This window comes from Ascidiella aspersa, chromosome 8, assembly GCF_963924565.1.
Source record: "Ascidiella aspersa chromosome 8, kaAscAspe10.2, whole genome shotgun sequence".
NCBI lineage: Eukaryota > Metazoa > Chordata > Ascidiacea > Phlebobranchia > Ascidiidae > Ascidiella > Ascidiella aspersa.
In genome coordinates this window covers 17,413,519-17,441,057 of record NC_139454.1, presented here as the reverse complement: position 1 = coordinate 17,441,057, position 27,539 = coordinate 17,413,519, and the positions used below count along the sequence as shown (strand labels likewise).

Here is a 27,539-nt window from a genome sequence, read left to right as displayed (position 1 = left end):
GGTTTGCTGGAAATTTTAAATGTACAATACATTTAGAGACCTGACAAAATGCACTTGAAAATCCTGAGGCAGTTTCAGTTTCGATTTAATTTGAGTTATACAGTACGGTGGATATGTTCCCCCGTTGATATATAAAAACCAAATCGTTGACAGGGTGTCAATTAATTGGTGACAGGGTGCCACCACTGATCAGTGGGTGCCACCAGATCGTTGTCAAGTGTCATTGATTTGATGTCATACTTTGAAAGACATACCAGATCTAAAACTACAGCCCAGTTGCTTTGCAGAAACTTTATGCCTAAGCAATTGTATCTTTCCACAGTCACATGTCGTAATATTGTTTACATTCCCTGTAAAAATTATGGCGCTGGTATACGATGCTACCACCAGCAGCATTTAAACAATTATTAAATAAAAACACTTTACGGTTAGCGTGTGGGTTATATTATTTACTAGTTAATAATAATGCTTAACCAAGGCTTATATGTATTGTGTAGGTATTGGCTTAACCCACTAAAAACAACACGCTAACCGCAACCTATATTAATAATGTGCGTTGTGGTAGGATTCTGGACCAGCGCCCAATATTACCAATTTACCATTTGCTTGTTTTTCTACTCTTGTTTTAGTGTCGTAAGTGTGCCAGTTTTGCAAGATAACCAACAGATGGAACCATACCTTGTAAGAATTGGTGTGACAGATGATTGGGTTCGTCTTGCAAAAAATACAACAGTAAGGCAGTTTCAGTTTTTACTAAAAATGCTTATCTCGTTTGGTTCTTATAAAACCTCCGTTTTAAGTTATATATTTAATTGGTTACATTTTACGAAATTGGAGAGGTAGATACAATTTTTTACACTTATTGTAATTCTTACAAACACAGTTTATATATGGAACCCTATATACGGATCTGTTCATAAGTTTTATGGTGAAAATAACGGCCCAAATAGACGTTAAAAGCAACATGCTTTATTTTCAAACGTTTCGGCAATTTCTAATGCCATCATCACGACGATCACCTTTGTTAACTAAATGTTTATATGACTGTAGATTTTTGTGTTACACCTCTGTGGTGTTACAGAAGATGTAAAATTTTGTCATAACAACTTGGCTTTCCGTTAATAGGTTGCTTTTGGAAGACATGCCACAAGTGATGTTTTGCTGTACTCAGAATTTGTGTCTCGCTGGCATTGCAAAATAAACCACTCAACGACTGGGATCTCAATCACAGATTTAAAAGTATACTTATGTTAAACATATGTACATTAACATTTTTTACTATTTATTAAGTTAATAATAATAATGTTTTGTAGTCGACAAATGGAGTTCATATTAATGAAACAAGAATTTTGCCAAACAAAGAATATTCACTCAATGTTGGAGATAAAGTTGAAATAGGAAAACCTCCAGACAATGAGTATCATTGGAATAATTTGCAACACTGTGATCGCTTTGTTTACACTGTGAAGGTAGTATTAATTTGCCAAATAAATCTCTGCAATTCTGTTGCATTCCTTAATGTTTGCCTAGTATATATATTGGTCATTTTAGTGTTGTAGTAGTAGAACATAAATGTTTATATATAATATCATAATGATAAAAACTGTCAATATATATATCCTCTTTTGCATGTTGCCTATTTTACACTGTTTTAGGAAGAAAACTCACAAAAGTTGGATAAATATTTGCCTCCACCTAAAGTCCATAAAAGCGTTTACTCGTATAAAAAATTACAAGAGAAGAATAAAGTTGGTGTGAAGCGTGAACATACAGAGATCTTGAAAAGCGAAAGAACAAACAAGCAGGTTTGCAATTTTTAAGTGTTCCATTGATATATAAAATTGGGATTTGTGGTGTGACAAAAGCTGCTTGTTTTTGTTAACTAGGCTAGATTGGGAACTTCGGATTTTGCGCGGGGGAGACAGTTTTGCAGCTTGAAATTGCGCGGCTCTAATAACGTTATTTGTAAAATGTGCATGACTGAATATGGACTATGGAGTACTATACTGAAAATTGTTAACACAACGAAAGTTTTGTGTGTTTGAGCGATTTTTTGCAGCTGACCGCATGTAACGTTGATTTTACACAAAATGCGCAGCTATGACCACGGCTGAGTGGGAAACTGCGCGGGGGATAAATCCAAAAATCCCAGGCCTTACTTTCCAATCTGGGAACTAGGTAGCATGGGATGCACCAAATTTGTATTTTGTACTTACAGGAAATTCAAGATTTTGCCCAAAAAGAAGCAATGTTAAAACAATGCCTTGAAGATATGAAAAGAAAAGAAATGGTATTTTTTTATTATATTGCTTTCCTAGGGTTTCATCAACTAAATTCAAAATTATTAGATTGAAAAAGAAATATCAAGAAAGAAGGAGGAGTTCATGAAAAAGAGAGAAGAGCAGCTGCATGAGGAATTGCTCAAAGCACAGGAGTTTGCGATTGCAAAAGCTGAAGTAGGTTTAGTTAAATTTTTCTTCATTGTTTTACCAGGGGTGAAAGTAGAATAGTTTTGCTTCCCAATTAATGAATTTTTTTATCTTGAAAAACATAACGTGTCACAAAGGTACAGTATAACGTGGTGTCATAAGCAAGTAACCTAACGTAACACAGATTAATGTTCAATGTAGTGGACGGATGTACAACTAAATTCTAAGTTTAAGTTTCGAGATGTTTTTTTGAGTTAAGTGACTTGAAATTATTTGATTGCTATTTAGTTATTTGTCATAAAAGAACTAGTTGACTGATTTTAATAGCTTAAAGCAGTGGTTCTCAACCGGGGGTCCACGGAACCCTAGGGGTCCGCAAAACAATTTCAGGGGGTCCCCAAAAACTTGATATATACCTTTATTAAATTAATTTCCATTGGGACACATGCTTATCGCAATCTTGGTAAGTGATAAAATCACATTGTAACATGATGTAAATTCCATTGAGTGTGACAAAACAGTCCCATTGTGATGTAACACAAAGACATTGTAAAATGGAAGGCAGCATTACATGTACTGGATTTTGGTTTATGCTGTCGTTCAAAAAGACGACATGCGCCTAGCATTGTCAAAAACACAACCACGCATTTCAAGACTTGCTTCGGAGATGCAGAAGCAGAAATCACAATAAAATAAACGTGCCATAAAGTAATTTGGTGTTGTCTGTTACTTTACTCAACATAAGTTGCACTAGGCAGATATACTGAATTATTAAAAAGAACTAAACGCAGATATTACACCAGAAAAATGTAAGGGGTCCGCGACTATTTTACAGTATGAAAAAGGGGCCAAGGGTACAAAAAAATTGAGACGTGTTATTTTTATGTATATGCTTTTTTGTTTTTGTTCAAATGACTTAACTAGCTTAGGCCTACCATATGTCCTCTTTTAGGAGGATTTGTCCTCTTTTTTCAAGAAAATTGAATGTTCCTCTGAGGACGCTCAAAAATGCCCAAATATCCTATTTTTTCGCATTTTGAGTAAGTTGCTTATACTTTCAGTAAGACTTTTGGACGAGACGTTGTATTTATTTCCAAAAATACTGTAGCCATGAAACATGCACAATTGCTGGTTACAAAAAGGTTTTCCAACAATTTGCCCTACCAGCCTTACCTCCTTGATTGTTATTGCAAAATTGCGTCAGAAAAATTGCAACCGAACCTCTCATGTAAAACAGCCCATTAATAAAGCAAAGGAGTGTAATTATTCACAAAACGTAGGATTTTAAATCGTCACTTATAACTCTTTCCGTAGCCGCCAACAGCAAAATCTATCGCGCTCGAGTCGGCCAGCAACATAAATTTCCTATCAAAAATTAATCAGAGAATCCCCAAACAACCAAACATCCATAAATCAACATAAAACATCAATAAACTTAAACGTAACAATTCTACTTTCGTTTTACTTGAAAAAAAAAATGTCCTCTTTTTGGGTGCTAAAAATATGGTAGCCCTAAGGGTGCTGAAAATATGGTAGCCCCCTTAAAGTCATAGTAAAATTGCTTGCTTACAACACTGCACAATGTCTGATGAAAAGGGGATACTTTGAATGTTCTTTTACCATTAAAATTTAACCAATTCTATATTTTAGAAGTTAGCAAACAGTTATTTGTAATTTGCATAGTGTATGCTGTAAATTCAAAAGCAAGAAATTATCAATCAGCGAATCTTGACTTTAGCAAATTCATTTAATTTTCAGGAGGCTGTGGCCGTGGCGGAAAAAGAAGCGGAAGAGAGGGCTAAGCAAGATGTAGTAGGGAAACTTGAAGAAGAATTACAGTGCATAATATGCAGTGAACTATTTGTAAAGTCAACTACCCTCAACTGTGGCCACACATTTTGTAAGGTATTGTACGGTGTTGAAATCTACTTATGGAGTCCTTTATAAAACAAAAGTAAAACAAGTTAACATGTGGTAAAGCACAGACTTCATACTATTCGTTTTAGCCGCGAAATATTTTACCTAAAAATATTTGTACACTTTGTTTCACAGTTTTGTATTGAAGGCTGGTTAAAAAAAGAAAACATATGTCCTATTTGTCGTTGTGCGGTGAAGTCCAGAAACCGGTCCTTGGTACTAGATAACTGTATTGAAAATGCTGTAGCTGAAATGCCGTCCAATGCAAAAGAACGTCGCTTGCAAATAATCAAAGAAAGAGACGATTCAGGTGATAGTTTTCCGTAAAATACGTCGTAATAAACTTTTTTATGGCAAAAGGTATCTCAAAAGTTGTTACAGTAACTTGTATTTTTCTCCGCTAATGTCAAACATATATGCTACCAACATTTTCACAGCGATTACATAATTTTTTTGATTTGACGACCATTAAAGGTTTATTTCAAGTTTGCTAATACCAAACATCGTCTAACCGTAAACCTAATAAATAGGGCTATTACCGAAGATTTATAGGGTTCAAGCAAACCGGCACTCGCAACCAATTTTTCCTTTACCAATGCTTCCTTTATTATTAATGCGTTCTGTTGTATGTAGATGTCAAAGTCAATCCAAAGAAGAGAAGAAAACGTGCAAGGTGAAAATTCACCAAAATGTTGTGTTTCGTTATCGTTGTCTTCGATCTTTGCTAAATTTGGATTCTTTTTTGCATTTTTTACATGTAGTTTCGAAATTAAATACATTTTACATACCATACCATGCTGTTGAGTATTTGAGGACATTATTTGCGGTCGTACATTTTTAACTTTGCTAATATTTGATTTAAAGGTCGGATATTTTTTCAGTACGACTAAACTTTCACCTTTGTTTACAATTCCGCTGCGGCGCATTTCTTGAACTCATTTTATTTATAACTTCCCGTAGGTATAATTAAGATTCAACTGGTGGTAGACTTAGGTCTTTCAACTTTGTAAAGGCACCAGTTTATTTTAACAAGAAAGCTGCGTGCAATTACAATGATCTAACATTACGAGCTAGCGATGTTCAAAGTAGAACATTGAATCCTTCATATTCGAATCCCTATTCTGCCACTTATATCAAATAGTTAACCGGACTGCTTTCCATAATTTGTGGCCGTCAAAGATTCATGCCAAAATTTTTTTGGCTGAAATCCTACGCCACAATAGGACGATATACCACGCCAAATGATGACACTGACGTGATTTTTGGCAAGCATTTCAAGCCAAAGATCTGCGGGTAGGCAGTCGAATGCAATCAGGGTAGTTGGAACCGGTATAATTTATTATTTTTGTTATTTTACCGCTATGGGAAGACTGCGGGCCTAATTGGCTATACACGAGGGGCAAGTTTTAATTATCGCCCGCTGCTTGTTGGGTTAAATGTAGGCATGTAATAAAGCGTGAGCGTTTTTTGTGACCTAATAATTGCTTGCCGATACCTTCGCCCAATAATTATTAGGTGTTTATCAATCAACGATCCTCATTGTAACGAGAGATCCAACACTTTTAAAGCTGCTATTATAAAGTAATTCAATTTAAAATTATTTTGTATGTAATTTATCTGCTAAATAGGCTATATATAAATTTACCCAAAGTTACCTTATTATGTATATTATTATACCACGCTAGCTGCGAATACAATACGCTGCGGGTTCACGAAAGTCCAATATTTACTAGTTAACGCCACAGCATATTTAAAATAGTAATGTATTACTGACAAAAAAGTTATTTCGTATTCTTTGCAGCATATGTTTCACTGCCTAATTAGTTGATCACGATTGTAGCTAAGTAGAACTAAAACACAACAATATTTTAGAAAACGGACTGACATACCATACCATGCTGTAGAGTTTTTAGGCACATTTTTTGCGGTCGTACATTTTTAACTTTGCTAATATTTCATTATCAGGATCTTGTTCTTTTGGTGTCGAGATGAACTATAAAATAAAGGCGTACAGTGGCGGATATTTTTTCAGTACGACTAAACTTTCACCTTTGTTTACAATTCCGCTGCGGCGCATTTCTTGAACTCATTTTATTTATAACTTCCCGTAGGTCTAATTAAGATTCAACTGGTGGTAGACTTAGGTTGTTCAACTTTGTCAGCCGATTTGTCCAAAGGTTTATTTTAAACAGAAAGCTGCGTGCAATTACAATGATCTAACATTACGAGCTAGCGATGTTCAAAGTAGAACATTGAATCCTTCATATTCGAATCCCTATTCTGCCACTTATATCAAATAATTAACCGGACTGCTTTCCATAATTTGTGGCCGTCAAAGATTCATGCCAAATTTAATTTCGGCTAACATCTTACGCCACAATAGGACGATATATACGCCAAAAATAATTTTTTTTTGGTAAATTCACTAGGCCGGCGATTCACCACGCCAAATGATGTCACTCGCGTGATTTTTGGCAAGCATTTCACGCCAAAGATCTGCGGGAAGGCAGTGGTAAGTTGGAACCAGTTTATCATTTTTGTTATTTTACCGCTATGGAAAGGTCGGGCCTAATTGGCTATACAGGAGGGACAAGTTTTAATTATTGCCCGTCGCTTGTTGGGTTAAATGTGGGCATGTAAAGAAGCGTGGGCGTTTTTTATGTCTATTAATTGCTTGTCAAAACCTTCACCTAATAATTATTAGGTGTTTATCAAAAGTTATTTTGTGAGCGGCTAATGTGTAATGCCACCTCAAATGCGTTATTGCAAAAGTAGCATTCCATCGTAAACCACGGTGGCTGCAAATACCATACGCTGCGAGTTTACGAAAGGCCAATATTTAATAGTTAATGCCACAGCATATTTAAAATAGTAATGTAGTACTGACAAAAAAGTATCTTCGTATTCTTTGCGTGTTTTGTCACTAAAAAGGTGTGTTGTAATCCATTCCCCCGAAAAATAGAAGTTGAATAACTAATTAAAATATACTTTGGGGCGATATTTTGGATTCGTTACTCGATAATACCTTGGGATTCTACTTTGAACATCCCTAATGATGTAGCACATCGTTCACTCTGAACAAAAGTCACGATATCGTTTACAAGTCGGATATGTCAATAAAATCTTCCTGCGGTTCGTCGAAGAACATCAGCTTGAAGGCATTGTTTAGGAAGTCTGGGTAGTACTTGCAGGCTCGTGTGAAGTCGGGCATCAAGTTACATTCCAGCAAGGTGGGCTGCATGGACTTGCCACCTGAAGCGACATAAGATTATAAGTTTTTATAGTGAAACTTACATAACTTTGTGGCTACAAAAGTGTTCCTGCGGCTCCGTACGTTGGTTAGTCATAACTCATAACCTGTGTTTGAAAACCTTTGGTACTAATTTCGGGTTGGTACCACGAAGATTGTTTGAAACAACAGTCAGCCAAAAAATGCTACAAGTTTGGCACTGTTGGGACATTTTTTTAGAATGGCGTCACACAGTTACCTTTCACGTGACGTCATAAAACAATTCTTCGTAAAAACATTTTCTAGACTCTAGAGCAGTTTTTCAACCTGGGGGCCGCGACCCCCGGGTGGGTCGTTTGCCTTTTCTCTGGGGGTCGCGAAGACGACGGTTAAATAACAATCACCATTACAAGAATGTCAATTAATTGCCATAAAAAATATCTGTAGATATTTGTGAATGTTGTTGACAGTGAATGTTTAAACATCAGCAGCCAGGAAGAAAGTTTCGAGACTATTATTTTAACAGTGTGGGCTTACTATTGAGTTCCCGGTATCAATCATAGCCTCATAGGTAGCCTACGGCAGTGCTTTTCAACCTTTTCTGGAACAGTACACACTTTTGCGTTTACTGAAGAACTTGTACACACACCAGCCCAATTGGTGCAACAACCAAGTAAAAACTCTTAACCTGTAATCCAAGTTGCAATTACTTATATTGCGCTATGTTTAAATTCAATAAGACAGAAATCAGAAGCTAAACAAGTGTTTACTGTACTGCAAAAAACTGCTATCCATTGTCGCAACAACGGCGTTATGACAATAACTAGTTATTACATCACAATAACCATTTTATCGCGAAAAATATTTGGGTATGACAAGTAGAGCCAGATCTCAGGTGTGCTCTGGCAACAACAGCGCCACGCTGGCACGCATAGACAAGCTTGTAGCCAAGATGGAAGACTAGCCATCTCACTGATGCTGCCTCATGCATGAATTTATAAATGAGTATTTTTTTGAACAGAGTGGTACCATAATTTTTGTTATTTTTAATACTATTTTTTTGTTCTACTGCGCATACACAAATGTTTTATATATGCAGGAATATTTTTTTCGAGGGGGTCATTTGTTACATTGGGTTGTTAAAATGGGTCGCGGTATGAAAAAGGTTGAAAACCACTGCTCTAGAGCGAACTGGTATTTCGAATATTGTTAAATAACGGAATTTATATTATAATTCAACACAAATAGCTTTTTTTCGTAGAGTTTATGGGACACACGAAACAACATGACATGCAGCATGCGCGTGAAGCGCGAAAATTGTATTTACATAGTTAAATTTGGTAATTTAAGTGTAGTTTAGGAGGCGACATGACCTGTTGTGGGGCAACAATGAGCCAAGATATAAACTGTTACTAACACCCAACTTTAAAAATACTGACAATAAAGGTACGGCTAACACGCGACCCACAACTAAATAATAAATCTGACATAAAATATAGCCGTGGCCCATAAACTATGCTTCATCTTAATACTTTTATCGATGATTGTTGCCGTAATGCGTTTAATTCAGTAAAAAAAACATTTTGTCATAACACCTGCTTAGGTTCAGAGTGTGTCACGCGCCAACTAAAATGAGCAAATATACCCACGTTTATGACATAATTTTATTTGTGAGCTAAACTGTTCGCATGTTGTATACAATGATCAACTCATGTGTTTTTTATCACACTTTAAACAGGAGGTAAAATCCGCTTAAAAAATACAAGAAACATCACTCATGACGCGCACAATTAACATCAGGGCAAACCGAAATTCGTTGGCGAATCAAAGGCCGAGAATGGCACGGATTATAGTGGTTGTTGCCAAACGCTTTGTGTATGAACCAGAGCCCAAGGCATTGTCACGTCATTGTTTCCTGCCACAGGCTGCAGCAATGACAAAGAGTGAACGTCCTGCGTACTTTTAGTTTACAGTTAATAAGAAGTTACATCAGTAAACAGAGGCCAAACTAACGCAGACCTTGAGAGTTTAATCGCTATAGCAAATCGACTGTTTTGCACTTATGAATGTTGACGTTGATTGACGTTTCCATAAATTCTGCGATTATATTGTTGGATTACAAGCGCGAGTGGACGTGGGTGCCACACAGCTGCAACACATCAGGGAAATGTCAAATTGTGCTGCTAAGAATGAAACCAATTCGTCAGCAAGACATGATGTATAGAATAAAAGAAAGAATAGGCAATAAGCATACACATGCATGCCTAATCAATTGCATAAACAATAACCTAAGGACCTTACACTGTGACCAGTTCAGAAACTAGAAGAAGTTTAAAACGAAACTATTATGAGCGGTACACCACCACAGACTGAGAGCAAACAATAGCGATCTCGCTTAGTTGCTGTTGCGTGACAGTTTTTACAATAGCCCAGGGCCAGAAAATTCACGCCGGCCTGGGTTTTGTAAATCGTTTTACGAAGGCAAACTAGTGCGGCGACTTTATGGCTTGGCAAGAACCGAAATCCGATGCGGCAACGTGCAGTTTTTTTCGCACCAGTGAGCTAAAACGCAAATTTGATTTATAATACTTGGTTGAAAAATTAGAGTTGTGATCGGTCTGCTTGTTGGTGAGTTATCGTTTGCACTAGAAATTATTTAAATCAGAGGCGACCTGTGAGACAGTGGTTGGTCCCGCTCTTGTGGTTACAAACCGCCGGTTATACCATTCGCAAGACTGTGAAACATAAATATTAAAATAGTCGTCTACGATAGCAAAATTGGAAGAATGTGTTCAACGATACGCAACAGAACTTTGTTCTCGTGGCGTCACGCAAGAGAGAAACCTTACGTTTTTCACAAATGGATTTTTTTATTTGACAGCTTTTATATACCGGTACAACGCTTTCAGAGGCTGAAAACCGCCTACGCATTTTACGCTCGGTCGGCATTCACATGTAACATTGAAGAGAGAAACAGCAGCAGAAAAGGAGTACACTCACTACTCCTAAGAAAGTAAAAAATAGTGTCCCAAATAATTATGATATTTACCAGAGTTGAAAGGGGAGTTAAAAAGTAAACTGTATCCATAGCAGCTGTTAAAACCAAAGGCCAGTTGGATGAAACCACAGCTTGTCTAAATGGTTAGAATAAGAAATTAAAAAAACTCGTTGTTACAGCCATTTTTAGTTAAGTGTCGTATTAGCTTTTAAAACATTGCTAAACGCTGCGTTAGCATAAAGAGAAACAACTTATATACTTCGTCTGTAGTAACATCGCACAAGGCAGAAAGCTTGGCAATTTCATATGAATGGCGAAAGAAAAAAAGGGTCGGAAGGGCACAACAAATTGCTGCAATACAGGTTATGCAAATACTGAAAACAGGCATTTAAATTATAGGTAGTGAGCTGTTACACCGATAACTATTAATACGTTCATTTGGTACATGAGCTAACTATATTACTTAGTGCAAATATTATATCAAAATAAGGTGAGTAATTGGCGTAAGTGGTCTAAGGCGCTGCGTGCGATCAGTGATGGCGTTAACGATGATTGGCAATCACTAACCAGTTTGACTCAAAATGTAAACTTGTTACTTCATATAAAGAGGTTTCGCATAATATACGTCAAATATGTAGTAGACATTCGTTTTACAACGCATTAAATGTTCTTTCTTAAACTAATTCAATTAAGGTAGCGGAAATAAATTTATTTATTTGTTTATAACAAGCAAAATCGTTTAAAAAACTGTACTGCATGACAAGAATGTTGATCCACTGTGACAAGCTATGCTACTTGTTAAATTTGTAAACTTTACAAGCAAGGATTATAATAATGAGCACATGAGTTACTATATTAGCGTATAACGGTAGGTAAATGGAGTTTCGTTGTAGTCGGTTGATGCGGGGAAACAAACGCGCAAACGTAAATTACCAGTCAAGAGGCAGGAAGCCTGTATCATCAGATTGAATATATTACTGACGTCTGACGATTATAAGCGTAAAGCTTTAGCATACTGTTTGTGCGGTTAAGCGGTAAATATAGATTTTGTTCAACTTCAATTATTTGTTTTTGCTCTTCAATTGGAAAGTTTATATGGCAAGGCTTCACAAACTTATTACGTGGGATACCTGAAAGTTTGCTGAATATACCTTTTAAACAGGTAACGACGTAGGGGAAATTCAAATATAAATAAAACTAAGCAATGGCTGACTCTGGATCACAAGGAAATAACGACTGCGTCGCGACGACCTTACAAACAATTTTGGTCGGAAGCGGAATAATTATTTTTCTCTTGTGGTGGAACCGCAAAAATGACACAAAGTCTGTGTTGTCTGGACGTGAAGGAGGCGAAAAAGAAGGTCATTTGGACACTTTCGTTCAGGATATTTCACCGGTCAAGACGCCGCCGCGTTTAACGGAAAGCAAACACACACAAACCAGTGGCGACGGCTTCACTTGGAACGCGATTTTTGTTGGGAACCATGAGGACGAATTTCAATTACGTCATCGCAGTGAACTCAAGCTAGATTTTCGCACGGGTGACGTCACACGAAGTGAGGAAGTGTTAAGGTCGCCTAGCAACTACGTACTTACAAAAGTCGGTTGACCAAAGAAAAAAGAAAGCATTTTTTATTTTACACCGAAACACTGTTATATCCATGCAATGATGAAGATACAACGTTAAAAATCATCTGTCAACATTTAGTAAGATCGATACTGACGTTCTGTTTGCTCATTTATTTGTTTTACTGTGGTGGACCAACGTTGACTTTATGAGAAGATCGATATGAAAGTGAGGATAAAATATGTTGCTGCTTTGCAATATCAGATGCAATTCCAAGAGGAAAATCGGGGGCATTATTTCCCTATTTTCCAGTTAGGATTTTTTAAATCGTAATCCACTTTTTAATACTGCTTTCGAAACTTTGCAAACTATACGCAATCGTAAAAAAATCAAAACAACTTTGTTAATTATAATTATATATTAAGAGGTTTATAATAGCCTTACTGGATGTAAACCTGTTATTCGTAGTAAATCAATCAAAAAAGTTGGCCATTTGTACGTTAGTTATTTTATCTATAGTTCGTCAATAAATATAAGTACACCAGAAAAGCACAAAATATTTAATCAAAATTTCTTGTTACCAAATCAAAAAATCAAAGTGCGCTGTAAAAGATTTTCTGCCCGTCTGTCTGTTCGTTAATGGCATATAAAGAGGGCAGACTAATGTTGAGCAAAAAAGTATAGGGTTACATCATCGGTTCTTTTAGCGAGAATTTTGAGAAGCTTTTTAAAAACATAGTATTATCTTGCCTTAAAGCTTCATTGTCGACCATACAACGAAGTGGGAAACAGTATTTTTTTTGTAGTGAGGTTGTGACATCAACTCGAACTCTCTAGGTATCGTATTAGCATATATGGGTCCGACACAATTCAACTTGGACTATTGGCGTTGTCCCGGCGAAACGAAATAATAGCGTTGCAACAATCACAATAATATGTAGAAAATAATGAGCTGAGAAAGAATGAGTTGCCTAAACCAATACTACTTACAAACAAAAAACAAACGACAGATCGGTTGTTTGTTAAATTAAGTTATGGAAACGATCTCCCATTGAGTAGTCCTCCCATTGAGTAGTCAACAACCTCGATATTTAAAAATGTGTGGCCGAATGAGAGAACCATTAAAGTTGTGGCATGATTAAACAAACCGTAAAAAGCCGTTTCAATAGTCTTGTGTCGGGCACAGTTTTTACACCGCTGTAGTTAATTGCGATCGCTCAGATAGCGAAAAAAAATATACTCTTTAATGTATGCTCTTTCAATTTCGCTTTATGTGACGTTACAGTACAGGACACCACTAAGCGAAATACCAGTAAGGGTGCCGCGAACTATTTAGAATTTCTATCGAGTGCCGTTGTGACTGCACTAAAGCGTGCCGACAAACGTATAACTACCTTCTATTATTCGCGTGTCTGAAGTTTGTTTTCTTTTAACTCATGGCTTGATAAATTGTGCTTGCTTAAGCCTCATTCGCCCTTTCTCTTTCAACGAACAGAGCGACAATGAACCCATAGACAAATCACCAAACATGTATATTATATGGTTCATTTTAACATAAAGTTTGCACAAAATATGAATTCCATGTAAACCTCGTACGCCTTGTCGTCGTAAAGAAGTAATACAATAGGCGTGGTAAAATCTCTTATTGGTTGTTATCCTTGATACTATCTATACACAGCGTTAGTCGATATGGTTTAGTTCTTACCCGCAACACTCTCGTCGTCTTTCCAAGCCAAAATCGCGTCAATGCTGAAAATCGCCCGAGAGTTTGAATACTCGCCTAAACCATAAGGTGGCGCCCGAGAAGTAGCAGAACGGAATAGCTCGGCAAAACACTTGTGTACGTCGTTCTGCGCGTAAATTCGGTTTTAGAACTTTGTTTATATAATAGTAAAACATAGTTTCTCCCAAATGCTTAAAATTTAAAAAGGTTAAAATAATAAACTTTGTCAATATCAGCCTTAGTTAGGATATTTACAGGTTCCAAACTTCAATCTGGGAGTACCACCAGAAAAAATCCTGATGCGATAAAACTGCCTGTTAGTCAGGCTTTCTGTTTTTGTCTTGTGAATAGTCAATTTAGATCAGTTTAAAACAGTGTGTTTATGATTTTAAATTGAAGGTTAAAACATAATAAACCAGAAACAATTAGTTGGGAAGACTGGAAAAACGTACTTCGACTGTTTGCCATGGATGTTCTGGATATTGTTCATCAAACATAGGCTTAAAATCTGCACATTTCAAGTCTTTTAGGTTTTTTCCTTCTCCGAAGTAATTCATTACTGTAAAGTGTTTTTGATAGTCATCAAAATCGTCCAATGAAAATGCCCTGAAATTAACCAGAATTTTTTTACAAAAGGAGGAAACACTTCCTGCAATATTATTGATATATCTTAAATAAAAAATATGTTTTTTATTAACGACTATAGTAAATTTAAAAACTACTAAATATATAAAATGATGAAATAGAACGTTTTCACTCAATCCGTCAGAAATTAGTGCAGTTAAGCAAAAAGGTCTACGCCTTAAGAAAAATACCTTATATCCACCCGAGTTTAGGCTTTTTTACCCAGCGTTCAAACAATTATTAAATCAACGCACATTATTTGGGTTAGGGTGCGATTTAGCGTCTGGGTTCGGTTGGATCAAGTATTAATATTTCTATTTAGCCAATGTGAATTTTCAGCAGATATTTTTATTTTATGTCGAGAGTTACCAACTAATGCCACGACCTCAAGGTTTAAAAGTCACAATTTTCGGCCCTTATGCCCTAATTGTCGTAGACCTTTTTGCATAAGGGAGTTTAACGACAGAGGTGAACCTTTAGTTTTGCGCACATAAAGGAATATTTACAAGTAGTATACCAAAAACCTTGCAATGCATTAAATTTGTATAAACCTACTTGTTGGAAAATCGAAGAAAGAAATTTCTACAGACAAACAACTTGAGTGGTTTGATGCTTGTAAGTACAACGGTTGAAGAGAAATCGAACTTCACCGAGGCGTTGATGTCGGAGCGTTTGAACAGCACCGGGTTCTCAACGTATTTGCAGACGACCTAATATTACACTTTACTTTTATAAACGAATTTATTTTTAATTGCAGTTAGGACAAGCACTTTGGTTGTGAATGAGAAATTGCTCATATAAGCATCCCAGGGGTGTCCAGGAATTTCTTTGAGGGGGCAATTTTTTAATTTTGAGATAAATTTCAAATGTGATTTTAGTGATTAAACTTGATTAATTACTTTAAAAAGAAGGATTATCGAACTATAATAACAGTACAGGATAACTTTATCGTAACCCATATGGGGATAAAACTTACCCTCGGGACTTTTTCCTCGCGAAGTCGTATGAGAGCATTAAGGTCATCGGTGACGTGTATTCCGACGCCCCTGGAAAGGTTCCAAGGCTTGGCGATCCACACATTGTGATCTTTCGCCGTTTTCGCTCGTCGTTTAAAGCAGGATACGAATTCGGGAAGCTCCCGAAGTAGGTTAAAGGTGAGGGGAATCCAGTTGGGCACTGCAAGAAAATTTACAACGTTAAATCAGCGTAAACTACTGCCATTCATAAACGATCTTAAAACAAAGGACAGGGAGATGTGAAAATAAACCAAAATTATTCCACAAATAACTACACACAGATCGTTCTATTTAAAGAGTATTACCACACATGCAACCAACGTTAAATGGCGTAAAACCCGTATTACCTTAAATCAGTGGTCGGAAAAGTGTGCGCCCCTAAGAAAATTTTAGATGGCCTGAGGTGTTTTCATTAGTTAGGTTATATCATGCGGTTGTGGGCCGCGTGATAGACGTGCATTCATTGTGCTGTAGTTTAAAAGTTGGTGTGGCTAACAGTTTTTTGTTTGTCTCTTTGTTGTATTACAAGAACAATAGGCCATGTCCCTCCTCCAAACTACACTTTTAGCCGAATATAACTACGGAAATACAATAATATCATTCGTCCGTTTTAATTAAATATATTCAATCCAAACGCGCCATACCATGGCTGTGGTGCTGTCTCTTACGAAGTGCAACTTCTGTTAAATTGGACTATAAATGCCGTTATTTTGAGCAAATTGTAGATCTATTTTACCCCGTATTCTTTTAATTACAGCTTTTTTATTTATAATTAACAAACGCATTTTTTGCGTGTTTAGACTGGATTTAACTGCATATTTGCCAGTTCAATGTCAGACAATAGCTATTTCTAAGGCTAACTGTTTTGTGACGTCACGATATGTATATGGTGATGTCATTATCAACAATGCCATGCAACAAAAAAACAGGTTCTGCCCCTGTTGTTCAGGATATTTTTAGTGGGCCTCTAACAACTAGTGAAAGAGTATTTTGGGTGGCGTCAAAAAAAAGTTCGAAAATAAATTGCCTTAAATAGCACATACGATAGTTTTATATTAACGAGCAAACTTACAGAAATTTATATTGTAATTTGTTACAAGCATTACCCTCCCCATCTTGTCCAGCCCTCCTTCCAACGTCCGAGAAGAAGTCCTTACACGTTAAAATGTTTTGGCATGGAAATAAGCTGACCATCTGCTCTGGATGTGTCTCACTTAAAGTTCTGTACAACACAAATAAAATATATGCGGATGTATCATAAGCAGTAACCTCTGAAAATATATAAGCACTAAATTTATTTCTGTTGAATTCATTAATAACGATTTTCTAGTTGCTCCAAGGAAGCCGAGTTTGGGGTATTTAGCAGAAACAGTGGGTTGCTAAACCCCGCCCCTTAAACATTCGCAAATCTTCCTGCCAAAAACTGTATCTTTTCTGTTGATGCATTGTTGTTAAATTTACGTATAGGATAGTGGCCGATAACTGCCACGCTGAAAAAATATTTACTCTAGCATAATATTAGTAGCGCTCGCCAACAATCTTGGCGAAACTTCATACGGTTCGTCACTATTGTAGATTACGTTGTAACTTGTCCGTTCAAATTTGCTATAGCCTCCGACCGACCGATTAAAAAACTTAACGAAGTTCACCGACTTGGTAAAAATGACATTTAATGTTGTCAAGACTTTTATGCTTAATGGCTTCTTGCTTTATGATTAACAGTACACAGGCTACATGCAACCAACTTTAAACGTGCATTCATCTTTCATTGAGTAATATACTACTGTAGATCCCCTTAGATGTGAAGTAGGTTAAGTGGGTCAACTATATCTTTAATTATTTGGTGGTCTTTAAAGATATTTTTTGAACTTGAAAAATATTCCTAAACTGCAAAAAAATATTTTACTAAACGATATAAATTTTCAGCGCACTAAAACACAGTGATTAGTGAAATTGCTTTCGTTCTTACCGAAAGTCTTTCATGTCAGAGCAAAACAATATATCAGCTTCAGTCGCTGAATCAACATGTTGAAATCTTTTAGTGTCGGTGATAAGATGACCCAGAACATTCATGTGAATTTTCAATTTATCCTTGATTGGTTTTCGACAATTAGATAAATTAGGAAGAGTTGCTTGGGAGTACTTGTATGCATCCTGAATAAAAAGCATAAAGGTGTCACCTTATTTGACTGGTATATTTTAATACGTTTTGTTTGAATGTTTAATATATAGTTTATTTACGGAAATGATTGTCGGGTACAGTTATAAACATGTGAATTCTCTGACAGCATGCGATCTACATTCTACAGTCATTAGACCCGGCCGCCAACCCAAGTGCTTTAAGACAACCAGTTGTTCATTAGAAAATTTTGTTGACCCCTGGAATAGTCAATTTCATTCATCGGTGTCCTTTTGCATTCAATAATTATTTTTGGAGGTTTTACTATTCCTATATTAAAATAACAGCTTCCTAAGTAACCAAATAAAAAATAAGGCATTTTTTATATTTTAGAAAAGTATTAGGTCCAGGTTAAATAGATTAGTTACCAGTTTAGTTGTAACTGGTAAAATACTTTTCATTATCTCCAAGTTCAAATTAATCCAGCCTGCAAAGAGTGTGACAATTGGAAAAATATTCTTTTGCTGGTTGCAATACAGATTATATATCAGTTGTATGCTTTGCAACACAGAGTACTTAAAAATGTTTCTATTGCAAATATATAATTAACTAAACCATAGCAATTTATACTAAAATCACAAAACCTCATAAAACTTGTCCGGATACGGTTTAGTCTCATATGGAAGGTCTGTAAGGTCAAAAGCTTTCCATGGCAGCAATCGGCATTTTCTAATAACTGAGTCCTTCTCATGCAGAGCATAGTCACGTGTAAGTTCATCTGTGATCAATTTATCAAAACTTTACTAAGAAAAAGAAATGTACATAAAAAACACGTTAAGCACTCTGTGAGTTTATTGTGTACCAATTTAAAGTGGTGTTACTGTGTACCCTGAGTGCAACTTGTAAACATACTAAACTTTATAGACTGACCGATTTAATGCTATTTTTGATAAGCGGAAGTCTGGTCACTTTTTATTAAATAATAGTAGTAAAGACAAATCGTAATACAGGAAGCACAACTTTTCTACATGGTATGAAATGCTGGTCTTAAAATTATTTTAAGCAAATGCCCCTTATTGGTTCAACAGGTTTTGTTTTAACAAAAACCAAGTAGCTGTAAACTTTTCGTACAAAGTAAAAAATAATGCTTAATATTTGCTTAAACAACTGTCGAAATTTATGCGAAAATGGGGCTCAAACGAATGCATCAAACAAAGCACAGTATTTTACAGGAAAACAGTATAGACTTTCTTGTCTCAGTCAAAATCAGTCACTATAGGTTCTAGTTTATAAAAGAGAAATATATTTTGCCAATCACGGCATCATCAGTCTCTAAAAAAACAAATACAAAATAATGTTAACACGTAAACCAGGTGGTAGAATTTAAAAATAATGGGAAAATAATCATAAAACCTAGAGCAACAAACTACGCGACCAGGTTAAAAATATAAAAATATAGAAGATAAAAGTTATAGGTATAGGGCTATAGAAAACCGGACCATCCTGTTACCCAAGTCTAGGGAAAAACAACAACCAGCTGTGTTGGTAAAGCGAAAAGAAAAGAAAAAAAGGAAAAAAGGGGGTGGCAAGAGGTGACAACAAAGACCATAAGGCAAACGGTAGAGGCCCATTGCAACTAAAATAAAACTTCACAGGAATATTTATTATTATTTAATGGGGGCCGCCTACCACAACTTTCTGCTAGAGGTGCTTAGAACACCCTAGCACCCCAAACTTGGCGTCCATGGCTGCAAATAGTTACACTTAATAAGCTTGTTCGGTAAAGCAAAAAACATATTTAATGATCTTACCGCATAACATAGCAATGGGGACTGCTTTGGCAATTCGCAATAAATCAAAATAACCGAAACTGTTTTTTTTTAGAACAACATTTTAAACTAGACGGGGGTGCGGTTGTTGTATATTTTATCAGGGGGTATATTTTCGGGACTTAGTGTTTATTTTTATTTTTTTTTAAATTGATTTTATTTTTTTTATTTTTTATTTTTCAATTTTTATTGTTTCATATTCATTTTTTTATTTTTTATTTTATACTTCTTATTTTTTTAAATTTTGTATTGTGTATTTTATATTATATATTTCATATTTTGTTTTTCATTTTCCTTAACTTGTTTCTGCAAGCAAAAACAAATATGGGCCGAAAACTTCCCCACTTAACTTATGCCTTTGATGTAAAAGGGGTTCAAATATGGCGTAGTATTTGGGGAATGATCGAAACATATATTTGATAAATAGAATTTTTGTAGATAATGTTAATGGCATTTTTTATTACATTTTGGCCAGCTTACGTGTTTGAGAAGCAAATATTATCATTCTCCTAAAGACTTAAAATGGTTTAACGCCTATGGTTTGCAATACTTTTGCAAACTTTTACTCGGTAAATTTTTACCATGGCTTGGTCCGAGCAATCACTGTTAAAACAGACTTTAAATCTGTAGTTTCAAACAATATGAAACACACTATTATGTGCCTAATACGCAAACTATTACATTGAAAGTTCTGCTAATTGTTTAGGCCTGATGTTGGTATGTTGGTTGGAGTAACATGCACAACAGGTGCTAACAGAGAGGAGTACACTGTATAAGATTTTGCATTTAAATTTGCGGCGGTAAATACACCCTATTGACACTTGATTATTAGGTGAAGCTTATCGCAAAGTAATTGGTCGCCCGAAAAACTGCTGACGCCGCATTTAAAGCAAGCATTATAAATGTGTCGCCAATATTCTGCCTTGAACATCCCTACTCAAAATGCTTCCCTGCGTTAATTGTACGGTGGGTGAAACTTTACTCACGGCCTTACCTCTTTTTGTATTACCGCGACAATACAATGAAATACGATTTTGAGAATTTTGAAAAAATTGTACTTGGAGAATATTTGCTATTTGCACCTGTATAGTATGTTACTCCAATCCAACATATCAACACACAATTTTAAGTTGTGTAGGCCTGGTGTTGATATGTTGGATTGGAGTTGCCACCAGATTTCGCATTTAAATTTGTGGCGGTAAAATAAGTTGTTTTCTAAGGGCATAAAGCAATTTTACTAAAGAGAAGCCTCTTTTTAAACTGCAAGTCGCACAAGCCCAGTTTTGGACGTGCAAACTTCTACAAAGCACCTACATACCACTCTACGTCATGTCTGAAAATTTGAAGGTTCTACGATGTATACTTTTTCTATAAAGCTTCTGACAAAAATCAGTCTGAACCATGCCATAGGAAACCAAAAAAGAATAGCGGCAAAAACAAGATATGTCCCGAAAATAAGTTTTCGGCCCATATAAATATATCAGTAAATTATGGGTAAAAAAAATCAGCTAAAATTTTCCCACACTAAAACTCTCAAATAATTAAAAATAATGTGTCACCTATCAAACACAAATTTTCAATATCTTGCTACGTCTGTCTAATTAAAAAAATTGTAGTATTTCGTTTATGAAGCATACCACCATAGTCAAGATCTGCGACGGGCCACATTATTGAGAAGGCCATCTGTAGTGGTTGATAAAAGAAGGGTACCATCATTACAGTTGGTTCATCAGAATGCTGAATATGAGAACCAAACTCATCCAGTACATACCATAAGGAGTTGTCTTGTTCATTTGACTAAAAAAGTATCCATATAAATTATAAATAAATAAATTTTATAACTTAACTACACATGACTAATTGTAGAAGGTACTAAACTTACCTGATCTCCAATGGAGTATGTTTGACTGTATTTCCATAAATCCCTTGCAACATTTTTTACTATGTCATCGTCAATAGAAAAGCATTCTCCATGCAGAGAATAACCCATCATTTCACCCAAACGGGTCAAGAGACCTTTATATGTGTTCAAAGTCATAAAAATGTTTGCAAACTATTTGCATGCAACTATTATATAATTTGTATATTTTAAAATAGAGGCATGTAAATTAAATATGTGAACATCTCGCGACCTAAGACAACAGACAACCTCTATGTAATAAATTAGTTTTAAATATAGTCAACTCTTAGCAAGTTGTTTAAAATGCCTAAATAGAGTATTACAACACTTTAAGACATTTTTTGGAGATGGCATAATAAACTTACATCATAAAATATTTTATGCTAAAAAATGTTGTCTTTAAGCTAACTCATCACAAAATGTGCACGACATGCAGATTAATCGTACAAAGCACAAAAAATTACACCTATTGTGTTAAAATTAGCAAAACTTACATACACAACATATTAAGCAAATAAAAAAGATTCTCATTTTGCTAAAAATAACAGCATTTTTGTTTAAATTAACATTTACACTTTGTAAACGTATAGCATTAAGGTTGAATAAATTTACAGACAAAATTAGTAAATATAAAAAAACAAAAAAAACGTTACCAATTTACAAAGCAAAAGCTGTCAATTTTATGGTTGTTTAAGGCAAGGCTACGAATGGTCTAATACAGGGATGTCCAACCTTTTAGCAGAATGGGCGCATTACCACTTTAAAAATTTCGATGGGCCGCAAGATCTCTCAAATTAAAGGGGTGACGTCATAAGTTGCGTCATATTGTGACGTCATAAAACAACCTTACTTATAAACACCCGTTCTTCGAGAGTGAACTTATGCGCAAATATGCGAAAATTTAAGTTTTCACATGTTTGGGCTGACATATTTCCTTAAAACGGTCCGGAAAAACACACATTCAAAAAAACAAACATCTTGCTTAGCAATGATGGGTGCACGAAGTGTTCGATGGATGTTGAAATGCGGCATTAGACTCGATTATAAAAAACACAAGATTATGCCTACATCAAATACTGCGCGATCTTCACGTTTTGATGATAGTCAAAACAGCTGTTTTTAATAAAGGCTACTGAAAGTGAGAATTAGTAGTGGGCCGCACATAAATATCAGGCGGGCTGAAATGCGGCCTGCGGGCCGCAGGTTGGACATCCCTGGTCTAATAGGTGTAATATTGCTTATACCTGGCGTTTGACACAACTTTTGCCGAACATCACTTTGTTTAAAAGTCCAGGCATGATCAATGAGAAAAATTGAAAGAGGATCAGAACAATTTATCCCATCTTCTGCTGATACCACTGCCTGTAAGCCTTGTTCTTCATTTTGCGTTAGCAAAAAATAATCTCCAGCATCATAGATCTATAAATAGTAAAAGTTGCTGTGTGCTAGGTTAAAATTTAAATTGAAAAGTTACGAAGCCTTAGGCTTAGGTGAATATAATCTAAATACTGAAGGCAAATGCAAGAATAAAGAGTTAAAGCTAACTCAATGCTTTAGGTCAGGGGTGACGAACACGTGGCCCGAAGCATTCGGATGAGACCAGGGGCGTAGCGTGGGGGGGGTATCTAGGAGTCTTGACACCCCCCTTTGAAATCTCAGTAAACAATTATCACAAAACTAAAACTGTGATTCCTGCAATGTTACATCGCAAACATTGCACCTGGCGTTGAAAACACGTCGGTGCTTATCGCCGCCAACGCCTAGTTACCGTTGTTTCATTTAGCATTTTGTCTGTCAATAACTCAAGTACTGTAATCTTAATCAAGCTTAATAACGAAAATATATTTTATTGTTGGGACAAACATTTTTTGACAACGTAGAAAACAAGCTTGTAAGGTACAGCAAACGTCTTCACCGCAGGTCGCTCTATTAAATGTTTTTTATTAGCCTCAATCTCGAAAAAGAGCGCTTGGCCGTTGCATTTTGAAACATAGATTAAAACGTCGGCGAACTATAGCTTTCAGCTAGACTGATAATAAATGGTCGTCTTACCGTAACTTCAGTAATAAGCAATGTTTGTGTGGTTTTCTTGCCCAGTTTCAGCTGAATAATTTACTAATTATACAGATTTTTCAAAGGGCGATTTTGAAGCCACGCTTCATACCATCGGCGAAATTATAAACATCGTTAAGTTTGCCGACAATGAAGTGCAACAGTTTATGATTGTTACGTCACAGAGGCTGTTCTGACACCGCAATTCCATAGCGTATCGCGCGCAATTGAAATCACTTGACAATCGGATGTGAATATGACAACGAGGTGTTGCAATTTTTCTAACGTCAAATAGACGACTTTAAACAGCCGTAAGCTCCTAATAGTAGCCGTTTTTAGCGTCTAGAATACACGAAACGAAAATTTGCTCGGGCTTCGCCCGTACTCGCTGGGGTTCGTTCACACCATACCCCAGGCCCCCTAGTTGGTTTGGGTTACTGATTATGTGACACAGTAGCGTATCCAGAGGGCTGGGGTTTAAAAAAAACTATTGTAACCAAAATCTAACGCAAAACTCCGTTTTTGTCTTTTTTGGTCGACCGTAAACGCAATATATAATTTATCTCTTTCGATAATTGTGGAGGTTGGCTGATTAATTATCAAGTGTGAATTCAACAATTAACAGTTCGCTAAGTCAAACCGTCTTTTTTTTTACGCTAAAAAGTCGAAGTTAGGCGCAGCTTATGCTCCTTGCTGTTCGCTGTCTGCTCTAACATTAGATATTGGTTAACAACGGATTATTTTGAACTGAATCAGATTCTCAAAAGGTGGTATAATATAATGATGACTATCGTGCGCGTTTTAAAGTCGCCATTTTTATTTAATGATAGTTAACGCAAAATGTTCTCTATAAGCATATTCTAAGACCACATATTTACCCTCAACCGTAACTTGTTAATCGTCGCATAATAACAGCAGGCAAAAACGATCTTCATTTAGTATTGGCAAAAAGCAGGTGGCCAAAAGCGTGTCAGTAATTTAACGCTAGTCCCGTACATGGAACTTAAGAATCTGCGCTGCTTAAAAGTAAAAAACTCGACTATCACACGTATTTAACGGTCTTGGTTTAGTTTTTCGCCAGGCAGGAATGTCGACGACGCACATGCTCTTTTGCTGGACGTTAGTTGTTTCTGATTAGAATGTTTTATGACGTCATTACAATCACTATTTTATGACGTCACATCCGCCACTGTTTAATGACGTCATTATTCATTAACGTCAGACAGAAAATAGGGGAATTCCCTAAGTTGAAAATTCGGGACACCCCCCTTTAAAACGGTCACGCTACGCGTCTGGGTGAGACCACAGTAATCTTAAAATTTCTTTGACCCGCTTCTACTCTTTGCGATGCGATATCAAAAGCTGATAGCCGGATTAAATAAGCGTATATATCATGCTGGAATCGTAGAAACTGTTGCAGACAAAGTGATGACACGCTGAAGGCTATGTATTTGAACTAGCCGTGGCTTGAATTTTATCGCGTTTATATATAAACGCAGAGTTTTCAAAGTTAAGAGCACTCAAATGGTCATCTGTGTTCGGAAGTACATATCTAGGCGAACAATTTTTTTAAATGAACATCACAAAAAGTCATTACAGGCCAAGGCTAATAGACGAAAATCTTAGTATGCAGTTGAAAGATGCCACATCGACAAGCAAAAATGTTTCCAAATTTCTCATTGAGCAAAAAATTTCATTAAATGTTTTTTGTTATATTTTTTATTTCATATTTCAATATTGCGTTAAATGATTTCAGCTGTATGGTTGGCATGGGTTTTGATTATTTTAGTTTGATGAACAATTATTCATGATTTAACAGGTTTTATAGTATGAGTAAAAAAAAGCCCGCGTACTTAGCGGTAACTGATAAAGTGGCCTGGGACAGCAAATATTCGTCACCCCTGCTTTAGGTAATGGTAGTAATAAAATAAACTCTAGCTGGACACCAAAGTTACATTCAATGCTTAAGGTGACTTCGGCAATTGATATCATTTCCGGCACGCAAAAAAATGATATTTATATTGTTAAAATTGGCAAAGTATATAGTTTGAGGGGGAAAAATCCACTATTGTGAAAGAATGTAGATATATGGCCACTGTACCAGTTTGTGTCCTAAATATGTGTAACCAAATTGGCAATCAAAAGTACCCCGAAAAACTTTTCTATTATATGCTTGACTCATACGTAAATTTTTATGTAGTACATAGGGCAGCATGAAACAAACTAAACATCATGTGGGTAGCATATGACTAGTCATAAAAATCATTATAAATAAGCTGAACATTCTAGTAGAGCTTGTGCCAAATATAGCGATATTATTAACGCAGTAAGTTTAGTTAAGCAGCAAATAACCAGCAATAAAAGTAAGCAGGATTGGTGCTGCGTTAAAATACTCCATCCCGCTAACTCTTTGAATGTATTTAAACTAAGATATCAGTTGCATGTTTTGGCAGTTTGCTGAAGGTTACTTGTTTTAGAATCTACGTTACGACATAACTTTATGACGGCATCTCTAAAAATTTTCATATGTTTGGATATGAACATTTTTTATTGCTCCAGAAAAAAAGCTACAACATAGGAAATTGTGAAGGACTTGTCACAAAATTATTATTCATATGATTGTTTTTTGGTACTTTGTACCAGCACTGAACGGTTTAATGTTTACCTCATTTTCCAATTTATTGTGAAGAGCACGAAGATGATGAGGACTTAACCCGTTAGAAAACAGAACATCTTTGTATAAATCACAAAATTCTTCAAATGATAAGTGAGTTGCTACTGTCGACATTTTCTATAATTTGAAAAATAAAATAAAATCAATTATCGGACTTCTAAATTCACAATTACTTTTGATGTAAACATTTCAAACAACAAATAATTGTCATCTGTCAAAACTAGGTTTCCTTGTGCCATCTGTCAAAACTAGGGGACAAATTATACTAATATACTCATTATGATGTTAAAAATTATTTTATATTAGCTCCAAACATTTAATTAGGCACATTTATGTTCTGTAGTATTGCTTTTGCAGTCTTACAAGACCTTCTCGTATTATGGCTGCACCCTTATTTGTTTTTATTTTTAAAAAAAGCCTGCAGGGCGCATTTTTATTGGTAGAACAAATTTAATTAATTTTTCTGCTGGTAAGCCCAAATTAAGCAACTCAGGCTACGACTTTAATAAAGTATAATTTTTTTTTCTTTATATCAGTCAAAAAGTATTGCTATGTTGGCGAATAACTGGAATTATAAAAAAATTCCCGAAATAGATTTGAGATCGTTAATTCGCGGGAAATCCCACGAATTTCTAGTCGAAACATTCCCGGAGAGGAATCCTAGTCAAAACATTCATTGTTTGATTTGGTTGGGGCGCTCACTGCCACACTTAACATGGTTAGTTTCATTGGAATGTGCATTGGGCAAGTTATCTAAAAAAAACTGCGGGATACAGCCACATGGATTGTATTGACTTACAAAAAGTTAAGTTCATAAATTGGGTCCGAAATTTGTTTCTTATGCTTAAAATAAACGCATCGTGTTTTGTTTGGCTCCCGGGGAGCGTTAAAACTCAAAGAAGTTGACTTGTACTAAAGGAAAGCACGGTGCTCGAAATGTTACCGTTGAGCATTTTATGCTAGCCATTTTACCCCTTAGAATATTAGTACTCATAGTTATAAGCATTACAGCCTTACATGTCATAGTTAATAAGCATTACTTTTTACCGGTATTTCCCGTTGTCGATATTAAAGCATGCTTGACATGGTTGATGATTTTCGTGTTTTTTTTAGCCGAAAATTTAATAGAGACAAACGTGCAACTTGCACCTGCAAAATGCATTTCGTAAAAGTACTTTGTTTAGGATAAATATTTTACTTAGTCCTTTTATATCTTTTGGAAGCTCTATTTTAATAATGACACTCGTATACCGGTATAGGCTATCTATTTATTACATTCTGACGCAGGCGGGGCTAATTCAAGTCTCATTAGTGTCTTTAGTCTCAATGATTCCCTTCACTTGTTCGTGGTAAAGTCTTATTCAAATTGAATTGTTCATCTTCTGCTTCATACTTTTAATATGCTTCGTATTAAACCTTAGCTCAGAAAACAATCACTTGACCTTGCAGCAGCAACCATTCT

The 27,539-nt window shown here is 35.8% G+C and overlaps 2 protein-coding genes across 2 annotated transcripts; one reads left to right on the top strand and one right to left on the bottom strand.

The window, feature by feature from the left end:
• The first annotated feature begins 298 nt into the window (after positions 1-298).
• On the top strand, positions 299-5,114 carry LOC146136601 (uncharacterized). Its single transcript, XM_083396221.1, has 9 exons — positions 299-732; positions 1,126-1,239; positions 1,314-1,469; positions 1,656-1,805; positions 2,219-2,290; positions 2,349-2,456; positions 4,188-4,334; positions 4,482-4,656; positions 4,980-5,114. Exons 1-9 carry the CDS (start codon positions 550-552, stop codon positions 5,021-5,023), a joined length of 1,149 nt encoding a protein of 382 aa, XP_083252347.1. The 5' UTR covers positions 299-549; the 3' UTR covers positions 5,024-5,114.
• Positions 5,115-7,264: 2,150 nt separating this feature from the next.
• LOC146136600 (tubulin--tyrosine ligase-like protein 12) lies at positions 7,265-27,145 on the bottom strand. Its single transcript, XM_083395408.1, has 13 exons — positions 27,125-27,145; positions 26,069-26,194; positions 22,596-22,770; positions 21,334-21,467; positions 21,089-21,248; positions 18,267-18,400; positions 17,473-17,657; positions 16,610-16,725; positions 15,464-15,663; positions 15,043-15,197; positions 14,316-14,469; positions 13,846-13,990; positions 7,265-7,598 (listed from the first exon to the last, which is right to left on the bottom strand). Exons 2-13 carry the CDS (start codon positions 26,189-26,191, stop codon positions 7,444-7,446), a joined length of 1,836 nt encoding a protein of 611 aa, XP_083251534.1. The 5' UTR covers positions 26,192-26,194; positions 27,125-27,145; the 3' UTR covers positions 7,265-7,443.
• Positions 27,146-27,539: the final 394 nt, after the last annotated feature.